Below are 23804 nucleotides of genomic sequence, written 5' to 3' on the forward strand. Positions count from 1 at the left end.
GTTGTAAAATGTGCCAGTGTTGGACAGACACTTAAAAAGAATCCAGGCCTGATCGTTACCCTTATTGCAAACTACATGTGATTTAAAATCAATGTGCAGTTTTATGGAAAAAACCTGGTGGCACAGTTGGTTTGTGGAGAGAAAAAAAGTAGATCAATGCATTTCTGTTTCCTTGTTACAGCTCACTTTCAAGTCATGTGGACTGGGGGACTGTGACTCTGAGACAGGACGGCCGTACTCCTATACGAGGGCTGTCCGTAAAGTATAGGTCCTTTTTATTTTTTTCTAAAACTATATGGATTTCATTCATATGTTTTTACGTCAGACATGCTTGAACCCTCGTGCGCATGCGTGAGTTTTTCCACGCCTGTCGGTGACGTCATTCGCCTGTGAGCACTCCTTGAGGGAGAGTCGTCCAGCCCCTCGTCGGAATTCCTTTGTCTGAGAAGTTGCTGAGAGACTGGCGCTTTGTTTGATCAAATTTTTTTCTAAACCTGTGAGACACATCGAAGTGGACATGGTTCGAAAAATTAAGCTGGTCTTCAGTGAAAATTTTAACAGCTGATGAGAGATTTTGAGGTGATTCTGTCGCTTTAAGGACTTTTCACGGTGCGAGACGTCGCTCAGCGCTCTCAGGCGGCGTCATCAGCCTGTTTCAAGCTTAAAACCTCCACATTTCAGGCTTTATTGATCCAGGACGTCGTGAGAGAACAGAGAAGTTTCAGAAGAAGTCAGTTTCAGCATTTTATCCGGATATTCCACTGTTAAAGGAGATTTTTTAATGAAAGACGTGCGGGCGGATTGCAGCGTCGGCTCGCAGCCGCCGCGACGCTCCGCCACAGGAAAAACACCTCTGTTGGAAGCCTTGAGGACAAGTTGGAACATCTCCAGCTGATAATTTCTCATATACTCACTCCACTGAAAGCCATCAAAAGCCGCCTGGATTTTACAAATGGTTATCAACACGGAGGTGTTTTTCCTGTGCCGCCGCGCTGCGTCGGCTGCGTCCCGACGCGCGGACCCGTCCGCACGTCTTTCATTAAAAAAATCTCCTTTAACAGTGGAATATCCGGATAAAATGCTGAAACCGACTTCTTCTCTGTTCTCTCACGACGTCCTGGATGAATAGAGCCTGAAATGTGGAGGTTTTAAGCTTGAAACAGGCTGATGACGCTGCCTGAGAGCGCAGCGCGACGTCTCGCACCGTGAAAAGTCCTTAAAGCGACAGAATCACCTCAAAATCTCTCATCAGCTGTTAAAATTTTCACTGAAAACCAGCTTAATTTTTCGAACCATGTCCACTTCGATGTGTCTCACAGGTTTAGAAAAACTTTTGATCAAACAAAGCGCCAGTCTCTCAGCAACTTCTCAGACAAAGGAATTCCGACGAGGGGCTGGACGACTCCTCCCACAAGGAGTGCTCACAGGCGAATGACGTCACCGACAGGCGTGGAAAAACTCACGCATGCGCACGAGGGTGCAAGCATGTCTGACGTAAAAACATATGAATGAAATCCATATAGTTTTTGAAAAAAATAAAAAGGACCTATACTTTACGGACAGCCCTCGTAAATCCACAATTCATGCTGGAGGGCCACATCAAAAACCCTCTCTGTTTCTGTCCAATTAAAGAAGTCCTACAGAGTTCACCAGCTCACCCTGGTGTCTCAAAAACATCTCAATAAAAACTGAACCAAACATTCTCAATTCAATGACGATAATGGATGTGAACAGAGAGGCTTGCCAAAAATGTACTTTAAATGTTATGTACTAATTGGACCATTAGAACCCAGAGGCATTAATTCTCATCGTTATGAAGACAACATCCAGCTGATGATATTAATTACTTGAGAGCCCTGGCTGTGGTTTTATAAATTACAGACAACATGGCTGCTCTCACACTTTTGCTGATTGTTGCCGTTATTGTTCCCAGCTCTGCTGCGTGTTGCATGGAATCCAAATCACCTCAGTAATTAGCTCGGCGCCTGTGAACATCGCATGCAGATATACATTACAAAATTGATCACAGCCCGCCTACTCTCCCTCAGTCACCCTCCTCACCCACATGCTGTCCTTCCCTGATACACGCCCCCCTCCCTCAACCCCCCCCCCCCTTTCTTGTGGTTAGGACAGTTGAGAACTGTGGGATTGATTATCCTGGCTCGAGCTTGACAAGGATATAGTTATTGTGCTCCACCCTCTGACATGGCCTCCACAATGGGCCTTTGTGTTATCAGAGTGTGCAAAGCCTCATCCCTCTACCTCTAATGGCTTCTGGAGCGCCACCGTCTCAGCATGCCATTACTGTTATGCATGACTGAAGCTTGGAGATGTGCAGGCAGCATGGAGGGGAGAGGCAGTGTGGAGATGATGCACAGCCCACTAAAGAAGTCCCCTCCAGCGGAGTAAAAACCTGCCAGAAGCTCCATCTGTTCCCACCCAACAACAAGAAACAAAACCCTGTGAGACAACAGCAGGAAATGCCTCGCCACCAGCAGAAAGCAGGGAGCCGGCATCCTGAGAATCAAGAAGAGGGGCAGAGAATCACCCCACCTGCCACAGAATTAAAAGCATGGCGAAACCTGTGAGCCTTTAACGAGGTGCTGAATGAAGGGCTCATTAGGATGACCACGATGGACCTTAATCAGTAATTAGAAGCTGTGATCTCTGAGTGTTGCAAATGGAGGGGAAATGAAATCCCTGTGCACTGCGCTCATGCTGCATCACTCGAGGGTGCCCCTGGATGGCCGACTGGCTCCTTCAGCGCCGCTTCTGCTGTGGCTGCAGCACACATAAGGCTCTCACAGTGCTCCCTGGAGTAACTGCAACCTCTGCCCTCCCCCATCCTGCTCAGTGACTCCACGGCAGCACTCTAGTGTTCGCACATGCTGCTCTGCTGTGGCATAATGATATGAGCCTTAATGATATTCAGGCGGAGATTCATGGAGTCCATGCGCATGTTTGGTGATTCCCTTAGAGAGTGCAAAACATTGTGCGGCATTTGCTTCTTTTTGGGAAAATTAAGAACTCAGTGGGCTGACAGTAAATCCACACAGTATTGTATTCACTTAAAAGCTGTATGTAAATTTCATTTTTTCAACAGTCTTGAGATGCAAAGACGTAGCCACAGTTTCTTAAATGATGTCACTTTCTCTAGACGCTCCTCCCATTGAAGCTATTGTTTATCGGTACTGCTGATGCAGCTGTTTCTATGTGTATGTGTGCTAGAGTGTGTGAGTGTGTGTGTGTGTGTGTGTCAGTGGGTGGGGATTGTAGTGCATGAGATCACCGGTGAGCAGCGAACAGTCCCCATGCCATGTGGAAATCCACAAAGACGACTTCCACAGAAACTAATTAATCGACGCCACAAGCCCATTATGCGCCGTTAAAACAATTAGCATCTGCACATTGTGTGGGGGAAGTATTGTCATCTCAGGCGAGGAAGCAGCATCACGCTGGGAAATAAATGACTGTGCGATTGAGCTGCACGCTTCAAATGCTTCCCATTCGAATCAATGGAGCTGAGCGCCATATGAGGCAGATGTGTAGATGGAATCTATGGGATGGCTTTTCAAGGAGAACACGCAGTGCTATAGGTGAGGTGGCACAAATGCAAGCGTGTTTTTTTTTTTTTTTCCACTTCCATTACTTGGTATGGTGAGGTCAGGACATTATCATTCAAGTGGGAGGAGACATAGGTTTTCTGTGAACTCTGAAACCCAAGCCCACTCCACTCACTCCAACCACATAATAGCCAGCTCCTCCTAACCCCTATTAGTGATTCAGTCAAACGATCCATCCCTTCCCATTGTGTCTCGACCACATGGAAGGCCCATTTCTTCCCCGTTGTGCTGAAATGAAAGTGACGCGGACTGCTTGACAGGGTAATTACTTTTAATGAAATAATACGGCCATTTTAGACAGCAATTAAAAGTCGCTCTCACTTGACTCATTAGAAGAACTTATAGTTTACTTTCATTCCTCTGTTTTCTAATGATCCGAAAGCAGGGCTGTTAAATCAAAAGGCTGGAGCATGTTAACCCCTCAGGACCGGCCTTTGGGTCCTGTTGCCTGTGAGCGTGCACAAACAAAGGGACCAATGGAGAATAGAAAAGTACACAGAAGGAAGCCGAGAGCGGGTGTGAATGGATAGAAAGGGAGGAATTATAGTTGGAACAGACTCAGTTAACTGGTCAAGAGAGTTGAAGCTTTCCCGTGTGCATAACATGGAAAGCACTTCCACATTAAAAGACAAATATTAAACATTTCGTAATGCTATCACTTGTGTTAAAGAACCACATTTTGATGCTTTAGTCCAACAAACACTATTGATATGCACAAAATTTAAAAGTTTATTTCCTGTATGACTAGGGTGCCTTTGGGTTCACTTCATTCCAGTACATTATTAGTAAGTAAGTAACTAAGTAAGTAAACTTTATTTATATAGCGCCTTTCACAGACAGGGGTCACAAAGCGCTTTACAAGGTAAAACAATAAAAATATACAGTAAAACACTCAGTACTAAAAGATTATTGGCCATGAAAAGCCTGTTTAAAAAGTAGAGTCTTTAGTTGCTTTTTGAACATCTCAACAGAGTCCAGGGATCGCAGAGACAAAGGGAGTTCGTTCCAGAGACGAGGCGCTACGGCTTTAAAAGATCGGTCTCCTCGAGTTTTAAAGGAGGTTCGAGGAACCATCAACAGGTTCTGACCTAAAGATCTGAGGCTGCGGGCTGAGGTGTAAGGCTGAATCAAGTCAGCAATGTAATCAGGAGCCTGACCATGTAGTGCTCTGAAAGTCAAAACCAAGATTTTAAAATTAATTCTGGTGGCAACAGGGAGCCAGTGAAGGGATTCCAAGATAGGCGTGATGTGGGCTCTCCTGTTGGTGTGGGTCAGAAGCCTCGCAGCAGAGTTCTGGACATACTGCAACCGATTTATCTCCTTCTTACCCAGGCAAGTGAACAGGCTGTTGCAATAGTCCAACCGCGTGGAGACAAAGGCATGGATAATTTCCTCTAATTCTTTCTGTGACACCAACTGTTTAAGTTTGGCGATATTTCGCAGTTGAAAGAAGCAGTTCTTCACAAGCTTGCTTGCGTGCTGAGCAAGAGACATTCCTTCATCAAAAATAACGCCAAGGTTTCTAAGGCTTGTTTTTGCCGTTAAGCCCAAGTCACCAAGGAGGCTCCTGATAACAGGAACAGCACTGTCAGGGGCAACAATAAGTGTCTCAGTTTTTTCAGAGTTCAGTTGCAGACGGTTTCCATTAAGCCACTTCTTCACCTGTGACAGGCAGTCAAATAAAGAGTTCAGTTTGTGGACTTCTGAAATCTTAAAGGAACAGTACAGTTGTAAGTTGTCCACAAACAGGTGGTAGGAAATATCCCTGAAGTCCTGAATCAACTGGCCGAGGGGAAGGACATACAATTGAAACAGCAGTGGCCCCAAAACAGAACCTTGCGGGACACCATACTGTAAAGCAGCTGTTTTCGATAGTTTATGGCCAGCCAACACACTAAAGGTCCTCTCCTCCAAGTATGAGGCAAACCACTTCAGCACGGACCCCGACAACCCTACCAGATCGCGCAGCCGGTTGACCATAATGCTATGGTCGACGGTGTCAAAGGCTGCGGACAGGTCTAGCAGGACTAGGACCGTGCATCTTCCTGCGTCAGTGGCCATCATGATATCACTAGACACTCTCAGTAGTGCGGTCTCGGTGGAGTGGTGTTTCCGAAAGCCTGACTGAAAAGTGTCATAGATGTTGTGCATCTCAACCAGCAAGCTTATACCACATCATAGGAAGCATCATGCATTTCTCTCTTTTGGTTTATAACTGCAGCAGCACACTATTGTCTGGATGTATTTCCAGATGGTGCATTCTCATGCTGCAGTGAAGAACTGACGAAAGTATTTCACATTCAACTGCACTGTAATTAAAGATTTAGCATAAAAAAATTGTTTGGGTGAATTAACACATTCTCACACACCATTCATCATGTATTGAGGGAGAACCCTTGTCTTGACCAAGCATCAAGATATAATGAGTTGGATACTGCTTTCATATCATTTAGGGTAACTCTAAATGATATGAACATTAACACTAAACTAACACTAAGCCTCACCCAAACATAGATAAATCTCCCCTGCTGTGTCCAGAGAAATTGCATTCTATCTGAAATGGTAAATTATGGTGGCAGATGTACCTTGAATTTTCTTTTCCAAACATGACTGCTTCAAGGAGGGTTTTTCAGGCCGACAAATGCAAACTGACCACCATTTCCTCATAAAAAGTAACATTTCAATATTGCCCTAATGGGTTTTCTTTCCTCACTCATCCTTTTCATGAATTCACAGTTAGTGGGGCTTTCTAACTCCTTCTCTCCTTTTTCTTTTCTCTCTGCAGCAATTTGGAAAGATTTTAGATGTGGAGATTATCTTTAATGAGCGAGGATCCAAGGTAAGTGAACTAGAACGCCAGCTGCTTCATTACCATGTACTTCTTCTGTTTCCTAATGATGGCATTAGTGTAGTGTGTACATTGGCTGAGAGGACGGTTCTCTAAGCCTGGTTCGAGAGAGCTCCATCCACCCAGCTGCGATCTCTCTCTCTCTATCTCTCTCTCTTTTTCACTTGTTTTTTTTTTGTAAGAGTTTGAACACAAGTTGTGAATCATTAGCTGTGTCAATCAATCTGTTATAGAGCTGTTTCATAAATCACTTCATCCACTGGTGACTGCATTTCGTCAAATTTACCAAATGGAAGGTGCTTGCTTAAGGTTATCATTTTGTTGTCTCACAACTGATTAATAAAGACCTGCGATATTCAAGTTTCACCCTTTTTTTCAAATCCTGTGTTGCTGTAATTCAAGGTAAGAATAATGTTCTTTGTGAGATGTTTGGTGATAAATGTAGCTCAGGTAAACAATAATTGAAAGTTTTTACCTCATATTTTGAACTTTTTTATTTTCAACTGCTCAATCTGGAGACACTTTGCCCCCAAGCATCAACTCCACTTCAGCAAGAGTAGAAACATATGGACACAAGTTAATGGGATTCTAGATGTCCTGAGTCACAGTGACCACAAACGAAGCATAATAATGAAAAGGTTGTTGTGATAAATCTGTAAAGCCCCTTTCATATTGGCGTATTCGTAGAGCTGCTCATTGCGGCATTGTGTTTCATTTAAATATGCCCAAAATGCGCGCATACTCAGCCTTTTTCAGTGTTCATTTCGTACTTGCAGCTGCATGTGTTTGCGGTTTAATGTGTGCACACAGTCGCATGTACCTTGCCGCTATTAAACCAGTTCAGTGCTATTTTCTGCCTCTGTAGAAGTGCGCTCTGTTCTCTACTGCAGGTGTGGTGCGGCTCAAAAACAGTAATTTAACACTATACTCGTTAAACCTTTAAACCTTTAAAGCTCTGGTTGCTCCGATCAGGTCCGCTGATTTGATCAGACCCGATCGATCAGGTCGTCTGATGATCGCACTGACATGCACCGAGTGCACGTTTATTTTAAAGAGTCACAGCTCTTTTTATGTTTGATCAGACCTGATCGATCAGGGTGTTTGATGAGCGCACAAACATGCAGCGAATGCGCTTTTATTTTAAAGTCACAGGTCTGATCAGACCTGATCGATCGGCGTTTGATGAGCGCACCGACATGCAGCGAGTGCGCTTTTATTTTAAAGTCACAGGTCTGATCAGATGCAGAGAGAGAGAGAGAGAGAGAGAGAGAGAGAGAGCACGCGCACAAGAGAGAGCGAGTGACCGACCTGCTGATTCTGTTGTGTTTCTGGATTTCTGAGTTGAGGTTCGATTCCCTGTTCTGAAGACAGGTGCTGTGGGCTGTGTGCTCATGTTCTCATGTTCTCCAGCTGATGCACTCAGTTTTTGGTTGTGTACAGAAGTGCAGTGTTGCACAGACTTACCTGCAGTAACGCTGTGCTGTGCAGACCTGCTTCAAACTGTGTCTAGCACTCTACGCCAAAGAAAATTAATCATGTTTAATTTCTTCCGTCCTCCGCGCATAGCCCTCAACATACTGCTGCGGACGGAGCAAAAATTCCATGTAGAGCTGCTAAAAGTGGGCATAGAGCTGCTCAAATCAGCATAGATGATACGCTGCAATGAGCAGCTCTACGAATAAGCCAAGGTGAATGGGGCTTAAGGAAAGCAGAACAGAATCAACTTTTCATTACAAAACTCTCTTACTAAAGAGTCGGAGGGATAGACACTTCATTAGAACAAATTCTGGATTAATAAATGCAACAAAAACATGTGGATTTATCCACCAAAACAAATAGTGTTGCAATCTTAGTTTATAGTGTTTCTTTCTGGTTATCTTAATGTCTCTGTAATTACCGTGATACAAAAACGTTACAATGCCAAAGATGGCAGCTACTAGCATTTTGGGTTTCTGACTACGCTGATAGGTAGAAGCACATCAAAAATTTGCAAGTTGGATCAGGCTTAGCTATAGTGGACAGTTCTGGAGGAAGTGAAATTTGTAAAATTATGATTATGCACATATTGTCCAAGTATGTGCTTTGCAGTAAAAGCATTTTAACATCAAAACAGTGGTGGCTGTAGTACAAGAGCAAACTCATTGTGAACTGTGTGCGGCTTCGTGCATGTGTGCAAATAAAATTTTTTAATGTTCAAAATCTCCATCACACATTAATTATATGAACTTCAAGTGAACATTACGCAAACAATTAAAAAATACTGAGTGTGAGTGCGAGTGATTGCGTCTATGCACCGCATCAGAGCACAACTTGCCTGAACGATTAGAGCAAGGTCTTAAATCTATCATATAAATGTACTTTTACAGCTGCTTATAAGAAGGAATGAACATGCAACTGCTTTACTAAGATACTACTATATAAACATTACAAATGATTACATTTTTAAATTGTTCCAAATGCTTTCTCCACCTCATTAAGCACGAGAGAGAGGGGAAAAAAGCGGCAGATGGAACAGTCCTCTGTTATTCCGGGAATGATTAGAGGCATTTTCAACAGCCACCTCAGATAGAAAATGATTTATCCGTGACAAAATAATTATTTTATATATACAGCGTCCAGCGCACAACCCGGGGCATCCAGCGAAAAGCCCCTTTCACATGGGCATATTCGTAGAGCTGCGTATTGCAGCGTTGGGTTTCATTTAAATATGCCCGAAATGCACATGTACTCAGCCTTTTTCCATGTTCGTTTCATACTTACAGCTGAGTGTGTTTGCTTTTTTAATGTGTGCACAAAGTCACCTTGCCACTGTTTAAAACCAGTTCACTCCTGCTGGTTGTGTAGAACACATCACTGCACTTGGAAAACAGTGGACTGTATCATGAGGTTTTTTACAGTTGCATTACTGCCACAATCAGGGCATTTGATGAGCGCACGACATGCAGCGAGTGCGCTTTTATTTTAAAGTCACAAGTTTGATCAGACACAGAGAAAGAGAGAAAGAGGGAAAACATGCGTGCGTGAGAGAGAGCGAGCAACCGACTTGCTGTTTCTGTTGTGTTTCTGGATTTCTGAGTTGAGGTTCGATTCCCTGTTCTGAGCACACAGGCACTGTGGGCTGTGTACTCATGTTCTCAGCTGATTCCTCTGGATGCAGCACTCAGTTTTTGGTTGTGTACAGAAGCGCAGTGTTGCACAGACTTCCATGCAGTAATGCTGTGCTGCGCAGACCTGCTTAAAACTGTGTCCAGCGCTCTACGCCAAAGAAAATTAAACATGTTTAATTTCTTGTACTCCTATGCGCGTAGCCCTCAACATACTGCTGCGTAGATAGAAAAAAATGCGATGTAGAGCTGCTAAAAGTGGGCGCAGAGCTACTCAACTCAGTGTAAACGATATGCCACAATGAGCAGCTCTACGAATACGCCAGTGTGAAAGGGGCTAAACAAAGCACGGCATCCAGCTGGGAACACAGCGTGTGGGATCATCACAGCAAAGTGTGTGCAAGTGCGCGGATCAAAGTCATGCAAGTGTCAGGGCGCCTTAATAGCATCATTGTATAAAAGGAACACTGTCGTGGCACTCTGCTTAATGTTGGGCAGGCACAACCAATCTCACGTGAACAGAGTCACAGTGGTGAGTTGATGGAAATTCTCCTGATATTAATATTATCAGGTTTGACAGGCAAGATGGGCTTGACACAAATTCAAGATGCAGGTACACAGCTCAGTGGAGTTAAGGCGTTTACTCGGTAAACAGGCTGGAGTCGGTACACAGAAAGGGAGTCCAAAACAAGCAACAGTAACAAAAACATCAGGCTTAGGCATGGTCGAGGTATACAGGCAGGTAGTCAAAAAACACGATGAGGCAAATGAAGCAAGGTAAAGAAATACAAGATACTGAGCTGGAAAGAGGCACAAGGTGCTACAATCTGGCGAAGGAGTAAGGTACAATGGGGAGCTTAAATACACCCAGGTGATGAGGTGCAGATAGAGAACAGGTGTGCATGGAACATACCAGAAGGAGGGTGTGGCCAGACAGAGGGAAACACCTACCACCAAGAGCCAGCAGAGACAGACAGGAAAGACAGACCCAGACAGAAAAACCCCAGCAAGACATGACTGACATGAAAGGTGGGGTGAACACACATGGAACCAGGCAAATGAAGACGGACGGAAACAGGGTTAATGACCTTTGACACGGTGAAGGGACCAATGAACCTGGGAGCCAGTTTCTGAGAAACACCTCGTAGTGGCAAATGCCGCGTAGAGAGCCAGGCTTTTTGACCAGGTGCGTAGACCAGAGCCGAGGACCATTTACGGCCCACAGCAGTTTTATACTGGGATGAGGAACGACATAGGGCATGACGTGACCGCTCCCAGGTTCGTTGCCACCTGACAACCGGACTAAGAGCAGATGGGACCGGGGACTGAAAGGTGGAGGAAGAAAATAGAGGGGGGGGGGGGGGGGTGACCAAACACAACATGAAAAGGGGAAAAACCAGAAGAAGCAGAGGGCAGACTGTTGTGGGCTAGTTCAATCCAAGGCAATTGGGTGTATCAGGTAGAAGGATGCCGAGAACACAGAATTCTAAGACCTTTTTCTAACTCTTGATTAAATCATTCGGTCTGACCATTTGCTTGGGGATGATAGTTGGACATGAGACTGAAGGTGGCCCCGAGAAAGAGGCAGAACTCCCTCCAAAATCTGGAAACAAACTGTGGGCCCCGGTCGGAGACAATATCCTGGGGAAAACCATGGAGACAACATAATCTCAGCAGTTTCTTTGGCAGAAGGCAATGTGGGCAAAGGCACAAAATGACACATTTTGGATAATCTGTTCAACACAGTTAAGATCACAGTGTTGCCAAGTGAGAGGGGAAGACCAGTGACAAAGTCCACTGTTTGGGAAGTGTGAGAGGCAGTAATGAGCCCACAGGAGGGTGTGACGAGGACTTATGCATAGCACAGATATGACAGGCATTGACATATTCCGTAACATCTGCAACCATATGTGGCCACCAAAATCGTTGTTGAACTACATAAACCGTCTTTTTTATTCCTGGATGACAAGAAAACCAGCTATTGTGGGCCCACTCAATTACCCCCCACCCCCCTGAGGGCATCGGGTACAAATAACTTCCCCAGTGGACAGTCAGACGGCACGCAAACATCACGGAGGGCTTCCTTAACCCGTGATTCAACCTCCCACGTAATGGCAGAGATGAAGCATCTTGCTGGGAGAATATTGCTTAGGGTCATAAGGAGTATCGGGCTTATCGTATTGTCTGGACAATGCATCAGGCTTTTTGAACCGGGCCGGTATGAGATGACAAAATTGAAGCGCCTGAAAAAGATTGCCCAATGGGCCTGATGAGCATTTAAGCGCTTGGCAGTGTGAAGATAGGCAAGATTTTTATGATCAGTATACACTAAAAAAGGCAACTGTGTCCCCTCGAGCCAGTGACGCCACTCCTCCAAGGCCACTTTAACCGCCAGCAGTTCGCGGTCACCAGTGGAGTAATTTTGCTCTGCTGTAGTCAACTTACGGGACAGAAAGGCACATGGATGCAATTTCTTGTCATTGGGACTCATTTGTGACAGAATAGCTCCCACACCAATATCAGAAGCATCTACCTCAACCACGAACTGCCGGGCGGGGTCAGGAAGGTGCAGCACAGGGGCAGCAGTAAAGCATTGCTTTAGGACCCTGAGTGCGATGAGGCATGCCTGAACTTGAATGCCTGAAGAGACGAGGTGGCATTATGGAGAGGAGCAGTGATGGTACTGAAATTCCTAATAAATTTGCGTTTAAAGTTAGCAAATCCTAGAAATCTTTGAACATCCGTATGATTCTGTATGAGTCATCCGTATGAGTCCCATTCTGCTTGGGACTCCGACGAAGGCAGTCGCATCTCCTCCACTCTCCCTTAGCGTGTTTTGTCTGTGAGGCTGCCAGCCCTGCTCCTCTGGAAAATGACAGAATGGATCTGATCTAGTGGTCTCTGAATGCAATTGATACTATTTTTTCCACAAGACACTCGAGAGCGGAGGACCCGACCTCTCCTGCCGGGACACATGTGGCGGATTACGTGATGGACAGCTGGAGGTGGCAAGTCATGTGCCTGTACATGTTGTCTGTGGAGGACGTTGAAGATGTTTACTTATTTGGAGCTGTGGTGACTGGGTTTCTGCTGTGTGGAGTGGCCACAGCACTGGTCTACCAGAAAATTAAGAAGGTGGAGGTGGCATTAATCGGCCCGTCCAGGCTGCCCCACATGATTGATTCGATTGGAAGGGCAGTGTCAGCTCAGTCGGCCGGTGTCAACCGCACGTTGGAATCCATCTCGGGGAGAATGGCTGCACTGGAAAACCGCTTTGATCGTCTGTAAGACCACATCTCTCCTCTATTCAGATGTATTGGGAGCCACTCTGAAGTTTCAGACTGTGGAATCTGTCAGGCGTCTGTTAATCTGGATATCTATTTGGTTTCAAAACACCAGCTGTCCTTCAAGGCCGCTGGGATAAAATCCTCCCCCCGAGGAACACTCCTGATAGCCTCGCTCCTCGTCTCCCCCCATCTTCCCCCCCCCCCTTCCTCCCCCCCATTCCCAGTCCTGAGATGTTGACTGTAGGACCTTGAGACTCTGGTGGACTGATTCAGTACTGGGATCCCCCCAGGATGGACAGATAAGGCCTGTCGATGGCGCCTCACGCGGCCTTCCGGGCTGTCTGTCTGGACACTGGACCACTCTCTGCCCCTCTCTCCCTGCGGCAGGCTTCGGCCTCTCTCAAGCTGGTCTTGGCGGTGCGATTTACAGTTGCAGCGGCCTTCACCCACTTTACCTCAATTCGGATGACGGACTGCTTCAAGATTAGTGCACATAAACAATGTCAAATGTATATGTGTTGTCTTTAATTTTGATGTGTGCCATTATTACGGTAAACAAGTAGTAATTGTGGATTCATTGCTGTATCTTGTCTGAGGTAATTGGAGTGTAAACATAATTGCCCTTTTTTGGGATCAATAAAGTTGTCTGAAGTCTGAAGTCTGAAGTCTGATTGTTGGGCACTGCCCACTCATGCACTGCCGCCACCTTGTTCAGGTTCATTTGAATCTCTCCTTCGGAGATGACGAATCCCAGAAACAATATTGTGGCCCTGTGGAATTTGTATTTTTCTGCCTTGACAAAGAGATCATTATGTAATAGGGTCTGCAAAACAGAACAGACATGCTGGTGTGAGTGTGTAGGTCGGGAGAGAAGATCAGGATGTCATCCAAGTAAACAAAAACAAACTTATTCAGGTACTCGTGCAACACATCATTTACTAAGTTTTGGAAGACTGCTGGGGTATTTGTGAGCCCGAAAGGCATCACCAAATACTCATAGTGCCCAGTTGGGGTGTTAAAAGCAGTCTTCCACTCATCTCCCTCTCTAATTCTGACCAAATGGTAGACATTACGAAGATCCAATTTTGTGAACACTTTAGCGCCCTCTAACAGCTCAAAAGCTGATGAAATCAGTGGCAGAGGATAGCGTTTTTTTTTACTGTGATGTCATTTAAACCCCGATAGTCAATACATGGACGAAGTGACTTATCTTTCTTTTCCACGAAAAAGAACCCTGCTCCAGTGGGTGATGACGAGGGACGAACCAACCCAGCATCTAGAGATTCCTGGATGTACATGTTCATAGCTACTCTTTCTGGAGCTGAAAGAGAAAACAATTTTCCTCGGGGAGGGGTTGCCCCGGGGAGAAGATTGATGGCACAGTCATAATCCTGATGCGGAGGTAGTGACTGAGCCTTAGCTTTGCTGAAGACTAGTGCTAAATTATGGTAATAGGCAGGTACGCCATCCAGATCAGGGTTACTAGCATTTGACTGAACCACGGGTGCAGACAGACAAGACTTTTCACAAGAAGATCCCCATGTGTCAGTTTTACCCTGAGTCCAGTCTAGACTAGATCTATGGAGTTGTACCCAAGGGTGCCCCAGAAACACAGAGTGAGTCATATTATCAAGTACATGAAAGCTAATTAGTTCAAAAGATTGCTGGAAATTGTCATGCAAACAGATTGGGTGCGGTGCACATTTTGGCCTAATTCACGGCCGTCTACCGCACGGACCACCAGTGGATGTGGAAGCTGATAAAATTTAAGGTGGAGGGACCTGGCAACAGAAGATAACATGAGACTAGAATCAGCACCTGAATCAATGAATACAGGACAATCTATGGTGGTAATGATGAAAATGAGGCAGTTAAAACATTCTGAGATAACGTATTAATTGAACTTTGATTCACCTGCACTACCATTCTTGGCCGCTCCGGGGCACCCTTTAGTGGACAGAGGGTTACAACATGACCTGACTGACCACAATAAAAACAAGTCCTTCCGCTCAACAACACTCATGCTCCGCCAGGGAGAGGCGTGTCCGTCCCACTCACATGGGCTTCTCTGCCACGCTGGGTGGAGCGTTGCCGCCAGAGAGGCTGGAAGTGGATGGTTGATCCGACGATGAGAGGACTCGCTGGGCGGAATCATGGCTGTTTCGGCGAGGGAGGTCAGACAGACTGCGATCAGTCCGGCTAGCCAGTGCTATCAGTTCATCGAGGTTGTTCAGCAAGTTTATCGCCACCAGCTGATCTTGAATGACGTCACTCAAACCCCGGAAGAAGACATTTTGGAGCACCACCGGGTTCCACTCGCTCTTTGTGGCCAGGATGCGAAAATCAATAGCGTAATCTGCCACCTAGTGGCTGCCTTGCTTTAACCTCATCAATGAATGGCCCTCATGCCCCGGTGAGGTGTGCTGGAAAACCTGCTCAAGTTCGTGAGTGAAGGCCGCCAGGGAGGAGCAAGATGGCAAACCACATCTCCACTCAGTCGTGGCCTACGCTGCAGCCGGGCTGGTCAGGTGAGTAATGACGAATGCTATCTGCTCCCTTTTGGATGGAAACATTGACGCCATTAATTCAAAGTGAAGTTCAGGTTTGACAGGCAAGATGGGCTGGACACAAATGCAGGACGCACATACACAGCTCAGTGGAGTTAAGCTGTTTACTCTGTAAACAGGCTGGCATCGGTACACAGAAAGGCAGTCCAAAACAAGCAACAGTAACAAAAACATCAGGCTTAGGAATCAGGCATCCATCAGGTGATGCCAATCAGGCATCAGGAAATGCAAGATACTGAGCTGGAAAGAGGCACAAGGCGCTACAATCTGGCGAAGGGGTAAGGTACAATGGGGAGCTTAAATACACCCAGGTGATGAGGTGCAGATAGAGAACAGGTGTGCATGGAACATACCAGAAGGAGGGTGTGGCCAGACCGAGGGAAACACCCACCACCAAGAGCCAGCGGAGACAGATAGGAAAGACAGACCCAGACAGAAAACTCCAGCAAGAGAATAAACAAAATGTAACTAAAAAACAAAGCCAAGAAATAAAAGCTGGCAAAACTCAAATCATGACAAATATATAATTCTGTTGATTTTTCGCACACACCTTCCTATTGGTCACCACAGTACATGATTTTTACTAAGAGTTATGGAGAAAAAAGTGATGTTGACAGGTCTGATGTATGCTGTAAAAGTGAGAAATGTACACAGTGCAGCACCCATGTGCTGGATGTTGCTCAAGAAAATGCCCCTCATTGGTTGTTGTGTCATAGCTGATGTTCCTGCACAATCCAAGTTGTAAAGGTGCCTTGAAACTTGCACAAATTTTGATCCACGCACTGGTACACAATCTGCCGTGCAATACAGTAAACTCATTGTAAACAGTTATAAACTCTGCGCAGGTCCGTGCAAGTGGGCAAAGAAAATTTGAAAAAATGTTCAAAATGTCTGTCACGCATTAATTATGTGAACTTCACTTGAACATTGTGCAAACAATTAAAAAACACTGCGTGTGAGTTCAAGTGATTGCGTCAGTGCAACCCATCACAGCGCAGCTCATGTGATCGATTATAGCGAGATGCTAAATCTGTCATAAACATACTTTTACAGCTGCTCATAAGAAGGAATGAACATGCAACTGTTTTACCAAGCCACTACAATATAAATATTATAAATAATTACCTTATTAGATGGTTCCAAATGCGTTCTCCACTCCATGAAGCGTAGGAGAGAGAGAGAGAGAGAAAAGAGGCAGCTTCAACAACCAAACTCTGAGAGAAAATGATTAATCTGCTATGAAATGATTATTTTATATACGCAGCATCCAGCAGCACAAAGCATGGCATCCAGCTGGGAACACAGCGGGTGGCATTGCCAAGACGAAGTGTGCAGGAGTGTAAGGCCAAAATGCGTGCAACTGTCAAAGCACCTTAAGCCTCATCAAAGTCACCCGTAATTTCTTGAAAAACCTAGGGCCTAATTTATAAATGCTGAAAAATATTTGCATATGTATGAAACCTGTAACCCATGCATACAGACATTTTGGAGACATTTATAATGTGAGTGGCAGCATTATTACACATAAAATAACACCATGTGTGACTAAAGGCACCTTGACACTTGTAGGAATTTGATCCCCGCACTGACACACAATCTGATGTACCAAAGAGTAAACTTATTGTAAACTGTTGTAAACTGTGTAAACTATGCAAAGCTGCATGCAAGTGCACAAAGAAAATTTTGAAATGTTCAAAATGTCTGGCATACATTTATTTTGTGAACTCGTCGAGAACATTGCACAGCCTTTTCAAAAACATGATGTGTCACTGTGTGTCAATGCATGTCATTGCACCCAGTACATCTGAATGATTATGACGATATGTTACATGTATAATAAATATGTTTTAGCAGATACATTATCTAACTCATAAGAAGGAATGAAAATGTAACTGTTTACCAATCCACTACAATGTATTATTAATAAATACCTTTGAGACAAGATTCCAAATGCATTCTCCTTCACACGACGTACAAGAGATAACGTGTTGCTCAAGATAATTTTTCTGTGAGTGATGAGAGAATGGTTTCATCAGCCAAGTTCTGAGAGCTAATGCATCATAGGCTACGAAATGATTATTTTATATAGCTTGGCGTCAAGTGGGACAAAGCAGGATGCATTGGCACGACAAATTGCACAGTGCAGGGCTCAAATTTCTGTAAGTCCCTTAAGTCAAAACTCATATGTTTAATTCCACTTAATATCACATCACATTGTGTTGTTAGATCTGATCATGGACCTTAACTATTCCAGAGTGACTGTTCGGTTGTTAAATATATATGGTAAGCTGACTCAGATCAAACCATAGGCTTAATATGTCACCAGGACATTAGTGCTACCGAAATGTTAATATATGAGGGGTGGACATGACAGCATTATCGCCATTATTTGGGCACAGTGTGAAGTCCTGCCTGCTGCTATTAGTACAAAACTGTTTTATATTAAAAATGGGCCCTTTTTTTTTTTTTTTTTTTTTGGTTGCTCAAATTTTAACTGGAGTGATTCTGTCTTAATAACAACAGCAATGTGATGATGTCACAGAAATTGGGACAGTGGATTCTCATCATCACTCATCTTCAACTGCTTTTCCGGGTTCTGGTTCGCAGGGGCAACAGCTCCAGCAGGGGACCCCAGTCTTCCCTTTCCTGTGCCACATTGACCACCTCTGACTGGGGGATCCCGAGGCATTCCCAGGCCAGTGTAGAGATATAATCTCCCCACCTAGTCCTGGGTCTTCCCTGGGGTCTCCTCCCAGATGGACGTGCCTAGAACACCTCACATGGGAGGCACCCAGGAGGCATCCTTACCAGATGCCCGAACCACCTCAGCTGGCTCCTTTCAATACTCTACGCTCCCCACGGATGACCAAACTTCTCACCCTATCTCTAAGGGAGACACCAGCCACCCTCCTGAGGAAGCCCTTTTCGGCCACTTGTACCCGCGATCTAGTTCTTTCGGTCATGACCCAGCACTCATGACCATAGGTGAGAGTAGGAACGAAGATTGAATAGTAGATCGAGAGCTTTGCCTTTTGGGTCAGCTCCTTATCGTCACAACAGTACGGTAGAGCGAATGCAATACCACCCCTGCTGCACTGATTCTCCTGCCAATCTCACACTTCATCATCCCCTCACTCATGAACAAGACCCCACGGTACTCGAACTCCTTCACTTGGGGCAAAGCCTTATTCCCTACCCAGAGTAGGCAATCCATCAGTTTCCTGCTGAGAATCATGGCCTCAGATTTAGAGGTGCTGATCCTTAACCCACCCGCTTCACACTCAGCTGTGAACCGATCCAGTGAGTGTTGGAGGTCACCGGCTGATGAAGCCAACAGGACCACATCATGTGCAAAAAGCAGTGATGAGACCCTGAGCCCACCAAACTGGAAACACTTCTCCCCCTGAATACGCCTCGATATCCTGTCTATTAATATCACAAAGGATTGGTGACAAGGCACAGCCCTGGCGGAGGCCAACCTCCACCGGAAACGAGTCCCGAACATAGCTCTCGCTTTGTGAGTACAGAGATTGGATGGCCCTGAGAAGGGCCCCCTCACTCCATACTCCCGCAGCACCTCCCACAGTATCTCCCGGTGTACCTGATCATACGCCTTCTCCAAGTCCACAAAACACATGTAGACTGGGTGTGCATACTCCCAGGCACACTCCAGGATCCTTGTGAGAGTAAAGAGCTGGTCGCTTGTTCCATGACCAGGACGGAGCCCGCATTGTTCCTCTTCATTCAGATGTTCGACTACTGGGCGAACCCTCCTTTCCAGCACCCTGGAGTAGACTTTATCAGGAATGCTGAGTAGTGTGATGCCCCTGTAGTTGGCACACACTCTCTGGTCCCCATTTTTAAATATGGGGACCACCACCCCAGTCTGCCACTCTTTAGGCACTGTCCCAGACCTCAATGCAATGTTGAAGAGACCTCTCATCCAAGACAATCCCTCCACAACCAGAAACTTCAGCATTTCTGGACAAATCTCATCAACCCCCAGGGAATTGCCACTGTGGAGTTGTTTGACTACCTCAGTGACTTCCACCAGGGAAATTGATGAAAATCCTCCATTCCTGCTCTGCCCCTACTACAGAGGGCACTCCAGTCTGATGCAGGAGGTCCTCAAAGTGTTCCTTCCAGTGCCGGATTACATCCTCAGTTGAGGTCAACAGAGTCCCATCCTTACTGTAGACAGCTTGGATGGTTCCCCATTTTCCCCTCTTGAGGTGCTTCACGGTCCGCCAGACCGAAAGTCCTTCTCCATGGTTGCGCTGAACTCCTCCCACACCTGCTGGATGGATACTGTTATTTGGAAAGTTTTATTCTTGTTCTTGTGGTGAGCTTGTTAAGGCTTCTTGAAGCTTCTTACAGCTTGTTAAAGTTGTGTCTTTAAGTAATTATAACATCTAAATTATGATGTCCCCACACATATCAGGGGCACACCTTGGACTTGGTCATCACAAACGCTGCCCCTCTCACCAACCTGCAGGTGTATGACCTAGGTGTTTCTGACCACAAGGCTGTTTCTATGGCGGTGCTATCCTCATCCAATCTCTTCAAGCCCAAACGCAATATCTGTTTTAGAAACCTCAGAACCATTAACCCAGAACACTTGACAGCAGACCTTCAACATCGTTCCACACATTTCTCATCAGACGACAAAGCAGTGGAATACTACAATAGCCATCTGAATAGCCTCCTGGACCACCATGCTCCCGTCAAAACCAGAGCAGCCACCTTCACTCGCTCAGTGCCCTGGAACAAAGATGGTCTGCAGAGGATTAAGGCAGCAGGGCAGGTCCTTGAGCAATGCCACAAAACCTTTGGCCTCACTGTCCATAAACAAATCTACCGGGAACACCAACAAAAATATTCAAAGTCCCTTTAAAAGGCAAGGTCACAATTCTAGTCTGATGTCATCAGAAATAGTCCAGGAAATTCCAAACAGCTTTTCTCCACCGTCAATCAATCAATCAATCAATCAATTTTTTATATAGCGCCAAATCACAACAAACAGTTGCCCCAAGGCACTTTATATTGTAAGGCAAGGCCATACAATAATTATGTAAAACCCCAATGGTCAAAATGACCCCCTGTGAGCAAGCACTTGGCTACAGTGGGAAGGAAAAAGTCCCTTTTAACAGGAAGAAACCTCCAGCAGAACCAGGCTCAGGGAGGGGCAGTCCTCTGCTGGGACTGGTTGGGGCTGAGGGAGAGAACCAGGAAAAAGACATGCTGTGGAGGGGAGCAGAGATCGATCACTAATGATTAAATGCAGAGTGGTGCATACAGAGCAAAAAGAGAAAGAAACAGTGCATCATGGGAACCCCCCAGCAATCTACGTCTATAGCAGCATAACTAAGGGATGGTTCAGGGTCACCTGATCCAGCCCTAACTATAAGCTTTAGCAAAAAGGAAAGTTTTAAGCCTAATCTTAAAAGTAGAGAGGGTGTCTGTCTCCCTGATCTGAATTGGGAGCTGGTTCCACAGGAGAGGAGCCTGAAAGCTGAAGGCTCTGCCTCCCATTCTACTCTTACAAACCCTAGGAACTACAAGTAAGCCTGCAATCTGAGAGCGAAGCGCTCTATTGGGGTGATATGGTACTACGAGGTCCCTAAGATAAGATGGGACCTGATTATTCAAAACCTTATAAGTAAGAAGAAGAATTTTAAATTCTATTCTAGAATTAACAGGAAGCCAATGAAGAGAGGCCAATATGGGTGAGATATGCTCTCTCCTTCTAGTCCCCGTCAGTACTCTAGCTGCAGCATTTTGAATTAACTGAAGGCTTTTTAGGGAACTTTTAGGACAACCTGATAATAATGAATTACAATAGTCCAGCATAGAGGAAATAAATGCATGAATTAGTTTTTCAGCATCACTCTGAGACAAGACCTTTCTTGAAAAATAACTCAGACAGAACAATCGGAGAGAAAGAGTCTAACCAAATACCGGCATCACTGAAAGCCAAAGATAACGATACGTCTTTGGGATGGTTATGAGTAATTTTTTCTCTAATAGTTAAAATTTTGTTAGCAAAGAAAGTCATGAAGTCATTACTAGTTAAAGTTAATGGAATACTCGGCTCAATAGAGCTCTGACTCTTTGTCAGCCTGGGGTTGTTCTTATTTTCTTCAATTAGTGATGAGTAGAAAGATGTCCTACTTTTACGGAGGGCTTTTTTATAGAGCAACAGACTCTTTTTCCAGGCTAAGTGAAGATCTTCTAAATTAGTGAGACGCCATTTCCTCTCCAACTTACGGGTTATCTGCTTTAAGCTACGAGTTTGTGAGTTATACCACGGAGTCAGGCACTTCTGATTTAAAGCTCTCTTTTTCAGAGGAGCTACAGCATCCAAAGTTGTCTTCAATGAGGATGTAAAACTATTGACGAGATACTCTATCTCACTTACAGAGTTTAGGTAGCTACTCTGCACTGTGTTGGTATATGGCATTAGAGAACATAAAGAAGGAATCATATCCTTAAACCTAGTTACAGCGCTTTCTGAAAGACTTCTAGTGTAATGAAACTTATTCCCCACTGCTGGGTAGTCCATCAGAGTAAATGTAAATGTTATTAAGAAATGATCAGACAGAAGGGAGTTTTCAGGGAATACTGTTAAGTCTTCTATTTCCATACCATAAGTCAGAACAAGATCTAAGATATGATTAAAGTGGTGGGTGGACTCATTTACTTTTTGAGCAAAGCCAATAGAGTCTAATAATAGATTAAATGCAGTGTTGAGGCTGTCATTGTCAGCATCTGTGTGGATGTTAAAATCGCCCACTATAATTATCTTATCTGAGCTAAGCACTAAGTCAGACAAAAGGTCTGAAAATTCACAGAGAAACTCACAGTAACGACCAGGTGGACGATAGATAATAACAAATAAAACTGGTTTTTGGGACTTCCAATTTGGATGGACAAGACTAAGAGTCAAGCTTTCAAATGAATTAAAGCTCTGTCTGGGTTTTTGATTAATTAATAAGCTGGAATGGAAGATTGCGGCTAATCCTCCGCCCCGGCCCGTGCTACGAGCATTCTGGCAGTTAGTGTGACTCGGGGGTGTTGACTCATTTAAACTAACATATTCATCCTGCTGTAACCAGGTTTCTGTAAGGCAGAATAAATCAATATGTTGATCAATTATTATATAATTTACCAACAGGGACTTAGAAGAGAGAGACCTAATGTTTAATAGACCACATTTAACTGTTTTAGTCTGTGGTGCAGTTGAAGGTGCTATATTATTTTTTCTTTTTGAATTTTTATGCTTAAATAGATTTTTGCTGGTTATTGGTGGTCTGGGAGCAGGCACCGTCTCTACGGGGATGGGGTAATGAGGGGATGGCAGGGGGAGAGAAGCTGCAGAGAGGTGTGTAAGACTACAGCTCTGCTTCCTGGTCCCAACCCTGGATAGTCACGGTTTGGAGGATTTAAGAAAATTGGCCAGATTTCTAGAAATGAGAGCTGCTCCATCCAAAGTGGGATGGATGCCGTCTCTCCTAACAAGACCAGGTTTTCCCCAGAAGCTTTGCCAATTATCTATGAAGCCCACCTCATTTTTTGGACACCACTCAGACAGCCAGCAATTCAAGGAGAACATGCGGCTAAACATGTCACTCCCGGTCCGATTGGGGAGGGGCCCAGAGAAAACTACAGAGTCCGACATTGTTTTTGCAAAGTTACACACCGATTCAATGTTAATTTTAGTGACCTCCGATTGGCGTAACCGTGCGTCATTACTGCCGACGTGAATTACAATCTTACCAAATTTACGCTTAGCCTTAGCCAGCAGTTTCAAATTTCCTTCAATGTCGCCTGCTCTGGCCCCCGGAAGACAATTGACTATGGTTGCTGGTGTCGCTAACTTCACATTTCTCAAAACAGAGTCGCCAATAACCAGAGTTTTATCCTTGGCGGGTGTGTCGTCGAGTGGGGAAAAACGGTTAGAAATGTGAACGGGTTGGCGGTGTACATGGGGCTTCTGTTTAGAACTACGCTTCCTCCTCACAGTCACCCAGTCGGCCTGCTTTCCCGGCTGCTCGGGATCTGCCAGGGGGTAACTAACGGCGGCTAAGCTACCTTGGTCTGCACCGACTACAGGGGCCTGGCTAGCTGAAGAATTTTCCACAGTGCGGAGCCGAGTCTCCAATTCACCCAGCCTGGCCTCCAAAGCTACGAATAAGCTACACTTATTACAAGTACCGTTACTGCTGAAGGAGGCCGAGGAATAACTAAACATTTCACACCCAGAGCAGAAAAGTGCGGGAGAGACAGGAGAAGCCGCCATGCTAAATCGGCTAAGAGCTAGTAGCTACGCTAAGCTAGCGGATTCCTAAAAACACGCAAAGTGAATAATGTGTAAA

General features: G+C 45.1%; 1 protein-coding gene across 1 annotated transcript in view; it reads left to right on the forward strand.

Annotated features, from left to right (window-relative positions):
* The window catches only part of rbfox3a (RNA binding fox-1 homolog 3a), a 1755711-nt gene that overhangs the window by 1635504 nt on the left and 96403 nt on the right, over window positions 1-23804 (forward strand). Inside the window, exon 9 of the mRNA XM_034190050.1 lies at window positions 6409-6462. Coding sequence (XP_034045941.1) covers window positions 6409-6462 — 54 coding nt within the window. The remainder of the gene's footprint in view (window positions 1-6408; window positions 6463-23804) is intronic.

This window comes from Thalassophryne amazonica, chromosome 16 (assembly GCF_902500255.1).
Source record: "Thalassophryne amazonica chromosome 16, fThaAma1.1, whole genome shotgun sequence".
Classification (NCBI taxonomy): Eukaryota; Metazoa; Chordata; class Actinopteri; order Batrachoidiformes; family Batrachoididae; genus Thalassophryne; species Thalassophryne amazonica.